This window comes from Argiope bruennichi, chromosome X2, assembly GCF_947563725.1.
Source record: "Argiope bruennichi chromosome X2, qqArgBrue1.1, whole genome shotgun sequence".
Lineage (NCBI taxonomy): Eukaryota > Metazoa > Arthropoda > Arachnida > Araneae > Araneidae > Argiope > Argiope bruennichi.
The window spans coordinates 9,746,029-9,754,089 of record NC_079163.1 but is presented as its reverse complement, the minus strand read 5'-3'; the positions used below and the strand labels follow the sequence as shown (position 1 = coordinate 9,754,089).

General features: G+C 30.8%; 1 protein-coding gene across 1 annotated transcript in view; it reads left to right on the top strand.

Annotated features, from left to right (window-relative positions):
* The first annotated feature begins 3,698 nt into the window (after positions 1-3,698).
* Positions 3,699-8,061, top strand: part of LOC129960536 (echinoderm microtubule-associated protein-like CG42247) — a 93,167-nt gene continuing 88,804 nt past the window's right edge. Inside the window, exon 1 of the mRNA XM_056074025.1 lies at positions 3,699-4,612. Coding sequence (XP_055930000.1) covers positions 3,809-4,612 — 804 coding nt within the window. The 5' untranslated portion in view covers positions 3,699-3,808. The remainder of the gene's footprint in view (positions 4,613-8,061) is intronic.

Here is an 8,061-nt window from a genome sequence, read left to right as displayed (position 1 = left end):
TTACAATGGCATCCACTTATAAATTAAATAATCATGGATACTATCTATATTTACATAAAAATCCTCGAATGTCAAATATGAATCTGAAATTTAAATCGTTTTATTCTCATAATAACATGTACAGGGAAAAACTAGCATTCATAAGTTGTAAATATCTAAAAGGTTTACATTTTTCATGACAATAACATAACGATTTTTAGTAATTAAATGGGTTTATACATCAAGCGATTATTACAAAATTTGCCTTTATGAACGATTAAAAATTGTTTTTTAATCCAGTTTATCACATAAATACATAACATATATTAATAGCTACATATGCTTTATTTCATAAAATAAAAAAAATGCTTTTTTTATTAAAAATATTTATAAATTTAGAAATTATACAATTTTTTTAAATGTAGTTCAGATACGCTTCATAAATATCATACTATATTACTATTCTGGAATAAAAATTACCTTCTGGTTAAAATCATACAGAGATAAAGATAATCTAAACTGGATTGGGGAAAAGCGAAATAAGAAGGTTCAATAAATTTCTATAATGAAAAACTGTTGTTGGAAATCATATTTAAAAATATTTTTAAAAATTTATTAAAATTACAGGAATTTATTACAAAAAATTAAATTACGAAACAATTAAATTTAAAAGTCGCGCATTAATAATTTATGAATAATTTGGAATTTATTTTTATTCACTTTACAAACAAGTAAAAGTATTTCTTTCTGTGTTCTTTAAAAACAGGAATAATACTTTATTCCCAATTTGTTACGAATTTCAGAAGCGGATAGGATGGGTTTATAGATGGCGGTTATAATATTTTATCTCCATATATATATATTTATATGTCTTCAAGTTTACCTCTCTTTTCCGAATATCTTTGAAAAGGATATTGGAAAAGGAAATTGGCGTTCAAGAGATGTTTAATTTTCAGTCTTCAGATCTTTATTCGTTTTGAGAAATCTTGTTTGAATTGACTCCTAAGTTGAAATTCTGTATACATTCCCTCACTTCACTGAAATCATTTTAATTTTTATGACTACTCGGAATAAATCATACTTTTCTTCCAAATCCAACTAACTGATTCCTCCATTTTGCGGTCCCTCATAATTGCGCACATGCCCTTCCTGCCCCACCCTAGTTACTCCTTTGCCAATCGGTCTGCGGTAATAGTTCACACTCGATTTTCTCCACTCTACTTAATGATATGGAAGTATATGATAAAGTAAAGGCGAGACCATTCTTCTAATAAGCAGCATGGAGAAAAGTTCATGGAAATCTAAAATCGATTGGTCTATTAAAGAAGTTCCTAAACTATGAGGCGGGATCTCAAGTGGAATTACCCAACATTTCCCCATCAAAGTAAGTAGGGCCAGAAGTTGATGGATTTCAACGAACATCAATGTTATGTTGCCCTGGTTCCTTCAAAATCTGCTCTCAAGAGTCAAAACTTTTTTGCATTGTTGTGGTATGGAAATTCGGAGACTGTTGCTCTAGTTCAGGTGTGTTCTTCTCATTGGACTACGACTAAAAATTTCGAGATATATAAGAAAAATTCCTCATGCAACTTTAAAATGGGATATAACTAAATAAACTAAACTAAATAATCAGATCCTTTAATGCTGATAAGTAAATGTAATTTAAAAACCATGTTGATTTATGAAATATCAACTTTATAATTGAATCAACTCTTGCTTTTATTTATCGTATATGTACATATAAAACTTATATCATTTATGCAGAATGGTCATTAAATTAATATTCAGTGAGTCAGGCCGACAGTATTTTGTATTTCTTTGATGTTGATGGTAACATATTCCTCTAACTGTTCTGTAATTCTCCCTTTTTTTTCAAAGTGAATAATTTTAAGAGCAGATGATATTCGAGCCGTTTCTGCAGATTTTGCTTTGTTGAATGCTTGAGAAAAATTTTAATGAGATCGTGAAAACTAGATTCTTTTTACCAGTTAATAACTTATCATTATGAAATTTCAGAATATCAAATTATATTTTGATTTCTCTTAAGCAGTTCTGTTTACAGATGTCTTCATAGGATTTCTAGCAAATTCTGAACTGCGAACTTTTTAAATTCCTAAGTTGAAATGAATCTTCAGTTGTAAATGTTGGGATATTTTCATAATCGCTATATTCATGATATATTTTGATTTCCTTTTTCTTAACCAATTATTCACATTTAGAAAATTCTGACAGCTGTATTTTATATATAAGCACAACATAAATATAAAGAAAACGTCTTTTAGTCGTAATTTCAAGCATTCCAGTGGATTTCTACAAATGTGGATAAAAGTAATCTCAGACACATACTTTAATTGCATACGAACATTTTTATGCATCATGTTATAAATCTACTGGAAATTATAGATTGCGTGACATCAATCCGAATTAAATTGTATTGAAAAATTTGCTCAGAATTAAAAACCGCACCTTAAAGTGCAGATTGTTTTCTCTAAATTATTTTATTCATTTCTTAACACCTCATTGCAAAGAAGTTATTCACAGAAAGTGATATTTCACTTTGTATTTCTGATGGGCGCTCTTACAAGGCTTAAACAGAATTGTTACCTTAAGTTTAAGATGAAATGAAAAGATATGGCGGCAAGGCTTGCATTCTTCTATGAAAATCAAAATATAGAGAATTTCCAATAAAAGGAAACATGGTATAATTCAAAATATTGATATAATATTAAAATTATGTCAAAGTAAATAAATTTTACAACAGTAATATTTATGCACAAGACAAAGTAAATAAGTTTTATGAACAGTAATATTTATGAGATATGCAAAAAAGAATTTCTACTTTAAAAATCAGTTGTTAAATTGCTACTGGAACCTCATTTACTTAAGATTCGTATAAACAATCTTTAGTTAAAAACCGCACATTAATAAATACAGAAGAAATGAATAAAGTTATATCTAGTACTTGAATGAAAAATAGCAATTTAAATAAAGAAAAAAAAAAGGTACGATAACTTTTGTGGAAGGAAAAAAAGGCAGCGACTTTATTGGCATTCAAAAAAAGAAACCTTTAGTTATTTTTCCTTATGAAAAGACTGTTCTCTTTCTTGCGTGTTAGCTAAGATCAAATAGGCATTAAAGAGATGTTTGGAGATGCTTTGCTGGTTGGTTGATAATAATATTTCAAATGGTCGATTACATCTGATCGAGCAGAATGAAAATAGGTAACTTTAGCCACGCCCGAATCAACTGTCAAGTGTCTGCCAGTGAGCCACGCCTAGTGGGGGTGGTAACCACCTATCCCCCAAATTTGGGGGTAAGAAGCATTTCCGCCCTCGTTTTCAACGCCCCAAATCAAAGTTCCGAATGTAGCAGCTTGTATCTTGGCATTCGTAAATATCCCCAATGATTAAGATCGATCCGATACCTTTAATGGTTTCCATGTCAACGGCCAAACAACACTCCTGGACAATATTTGACCGCAACCAATAAAAGAGCGATTTCCTTCTGTGACCAGCTCCATCTCGGATGGATTTCTAGGAGCAACTGATAGGTTTTTTTTAGTGGGAAGCGAAGTGGTGAGGTGCGCACGTGGTTAACGACGTCTCTTGGGATACCCGCAATGAAAATTAATGAGGGAAGGAAATGGCGTTTTTTTCCTATTTAGGAGGAGGGGGAAAAGTTGCCTTTTTCTGTTTTTACGTCATCTTCCGGTAAAAATTCATTGACCCCACTTATCGACAGCAATTGGTCAGTTTTTAGAAAGAAACACCTGTTCTCCGTATAGCAGTTTTCCGAATCATGTGTCGGACTTGTCACTTGATCTTCGAACATGCTGGCAAGAGAACTGCCAGATCACCTGAAGTTAGGTACAATCGAGGGGCATTTTCGCTGTCGGTGGAGAGTTAGCAAAAGTGGGAACACTATCTCTGTGGTAGCTAGACAGAAGTCTAGCCGAAGATTAAGGCCAAGAATGGCTGCTGTAGGAAGAGTGCAGCACCGATGGGACACTACTCGTCCCATGATGCTGCCGAAACCCATTGTGCCACCGAAAGCTCGTATGGTTACCTTCTTTAAAAACGGTGACCAATTTTATAGTGGAACTAAAGTTTCTATAATGCCTGGCAAAGACTTCGTCTCTTTAGACAGCTTATGTGATTATTTGACACAACGTATGAGTATACCCCATGGCGTGAGATACATTTTTTCTCTGACTGGGAGAAGAATGATCGATTTAGATGATTTGCAAGATGGCTATTCTTACGTCGTTTCGGGGACCAAAAACTTCCAAGAGCTTGCCTACGGACAATCCAATAGAATACGGCCTTCTCTTGTGTCTAGGGCCCATTTACCCTTAGCCATTCGAAAAGAAGATCTTAAACTGTACCGACCTGTATCTCCCCTTCCCAGTCAAGTCTGGAGAGTGAGGACACCAAAAAATCTTCGTAGCCGTTCCTTACCAACTCAAAATGAAGGAAAGACGATCACTGTCGTCAACAGCCAGAATCCGACTGTTTTCAGCAGAGTTCTTCTTAACTTACGTACAACACAAACTTTTGAGGAAATTGTAGAAGATTTAGGACAGGCGATCAAACTTCCTCAGGCTAAAAGGATATATAATCAAATGGGTGATGAGGTAAGTGATGCCATAGACCTTATTTAAAAATTGTCACTCGTTTATACTTCTAGAAGAGAAACTTTATTGATTTTAAAATTAGTAGTATTTTATAATTTTTATGTCAGAAGGCTGTTTAAAAGTAAGTTTTAATTCCGTATCTCTCATTGAAATATTAATCTTGCGTATTGAAAAAGCAATAAAATTCAATCAATAATTTAAAAGATCAAGAATGGTTTGAAGAATGAGGACTAAGATGACAACTGTTTTAAGGTATAAAATTATGTAAAATTATTTTTGTATTGCAAGTTTTTATTAAATTTGAGACGATTTTTTGAAGGATTTTCATAAATATGTACAGAAAAAGATATTTTAAGAAAGAAAACATGTGATAAAACAAACATCAGAGTGCCAAATTTTTATGTCAAAAGGAACCTAAATAACATAAGTAATTCACAGCAGAAATTTTTTAGCTAATAGTAGATGTTTTCTGTTAATAGCAAATTCACGTAACACAGATGTATTTCTTACAACTAAATTTCATGTTAATAGCAATGTTTAAGATTCCGTTCATGTTGATAGATTATTCAGATATTCTTATATTTAGAAAAAATAAATTTATACCCATCATTTCTATGGGCTGACGTTCTTTAAAGCCAACTTAGATGAATTTATACACAAAAAAAATAAAGTAGCATCATTTTCTACATGTTTATTCTAAATGAATTCTTTATAAAATAATATCGTATTATTCACTTTCCTTCTGATGGAAACATCCATTTATAATTTTGTTTGTTTGTTTAGTCTACCTTAGGCATTTTAGCTGAATTATGATTTGAATTCTATGACAATTGGCCTTATGCCACTTTTAATTCTTTTTTTTAGTTTCTAGTGATGGAAATTTATGTCATTTCAGATTAGTTTTGAAATTAGTCTGAAGTAGATTTTCTCCTTTTTAAGTTTTTTTTTCCACTTGATATTTGAAAATCAAGCTAGTCAAATTATATTGAATACAATAAAATGACTTCGGAATTTCTGTCTTAGTAAACACTAAAATAATAATTTTTTGTCTACATAACCAAATTCTTTTACACACACACACACACACACACACACACACACACACACACACACACACACACACACACACACACACACACACACACACACACACACACACACACACACACACACACACACACACACACACACAAATGAATTAAATTATTTTTAAAAATGTAATTCTTCAGGAAAAAAATTATTGAAAACCAAGCAAGAAAAGTTACGCTGAATGCAGCAAAATGACTTCGGACTTTCTGTCTTAGTAGATAATAAGTTGACAATTTTCTGTTTACATAACCAATTCATTTGTATATGTGTGTGTGTGTTTCTAAAATTATTTTCTAGAATTTTTTAAATGTAATTTTTCTGGAAAAAATGAAAGGAAATTCGGACTTCCTCATTAATGTAACAGGTAGCATCTCTGAACACGCAATGAGATACTTGCGATGCCAAAATAAAATTTATTGCTTCACTTTTTTTTTTCACCTAGCAAAATGACTTCAGTTTCATTCCATTAGCGTAAAGTTTTTCAGAACAGATAAGTTTAGGGTTGAGGTGATTTCCCCTGAAAAATAAAAGTGAATAATCGTTCAGTTTTATTTGATGTGACACAATTAAGAGTTCTGCATAGCAATATACTACTCGGTATATTTATCATTTTATTCAAGTGGAAATTCAAGGAATCATAAATTCCTTCTGATTAAGAATAAAACCATCATTTCAGGAGCGATGGAAATTTCTTGCACATGATTTTAAGTCTAAGGCTGATAATCATTCAATTATTTGATTAATTCATTGCAAGTTAGTGACCCATTTGTAATTATCTCAAGTATTCTATCTATAAAGTTTAAAAATTTCGGCATTTTTCCGAAAGTTGATATAGATTGCATCCTCTTTTTTTTTTGAATTCTGGAATCTAGCGATTTAAATACGGATGCATTATTTTAGCAACACTACAATATATATTTTGAAGAAGAATAAATGGTATTTTGGATTCTGTTTCTTACAAACATTGTTGTTTTATGAGCTCAATTTAATTACATTTCCTGATAATTAATATCTAGTACATTATTAAACTAATATTAATAAGAATTTTTAAGTAAGTGGACTTATACAAATCAATCATATAGATAGATTTCGATTGACAATTTAAAAAAGAATTTAAAATATTCTTTCATGAAGTATGTTTATGATGGAAAGAAGAAGGGAGGGGGGGGGCGAGTCAGCATCGTGCATGCTATTGTCTAAATTCTTCATGTCCATGGGCATGTAAAAATAGCACAAAAAACATTTATGTAATTTGCAGTAATATATGAAATGATATTTAATAATGTATATGATATATAATAATGTATGAATGATATATTTAGATACAGGAATATTTTCGAAATGATGCTTAATACCTTAATGGTAAATGATGAATGACCTTAATGGTAAATGGTAATGATGCTTAATACCTTACTGCTAATGCTTAATACCTTATAATATAAAAAAAAACATTTTATATTATAAGGCAAGGGAAAAACAAGTTTCAATTAGAGTTAAATATTTTCTAAATTTGGAGATCAAGAACGCTCGAGATCTAAGATTTTTCCATATTTGAATGATCTTAATTATTTGTAAACATTCAAACTAATAAAAAACATTTTAAGAAAATTGTAAAGCTAAATTAAAAAAAAAATTATGATTTTAAGACCTATTTTAGGAATTGCATTCTTGGGAATCGAAAGCAAAAGTTCAAATATCAGGCTTGAAAAAGAAGCTGAGGAAAAACCTGGAATATGAAAATGCTTACTCAAGAGAAGTAAATAATAATATTAAGGGAAAAGACACTATCGGTTTTTTTCCATTACTCTTTAATAAAAAAAGATAATCGAGGTTCCGAAATTATTTTTGTTCTCAAGACGTTACAGCAGAAATTCTGCAGGAAAGTATTCGGTAGAAACTCATTAATTTTTTTTCCTAGTGACAATTTGACTTTTTGATGAGGCGAACTTTGATACTGCGGTATAATAAAAACACAGTTATTAAATTTTTTTACTAGTGAAGCTTTGTTCTTGAAAAAAAGTAAGGCAATTAAGAAAATTAAATTTTCCCCCTTGATTTGCTTCTCTTTAAGACTTTTTATATCATACTTCATATGTTTCAAAGTATAGAGAATATTAATAGGAAACGCAAATATTTACCACACAAATTACAGTGAGGGGAGGGGAGGAACCAGAGTATAACTGCGCGCAAGTCATTGTTAATGTATTAAGAAGTAGTTTTTATTTCTTTGCAAAAAATATAATGAAATTTTCAAATCAGTTTCTCTAGAATTCTCTACGAGATATCATCAGAAATATGGAACCAATATTTAATTAAATCTATTAACTGATACTCATATTTGGTATGAATATCTTAGATAT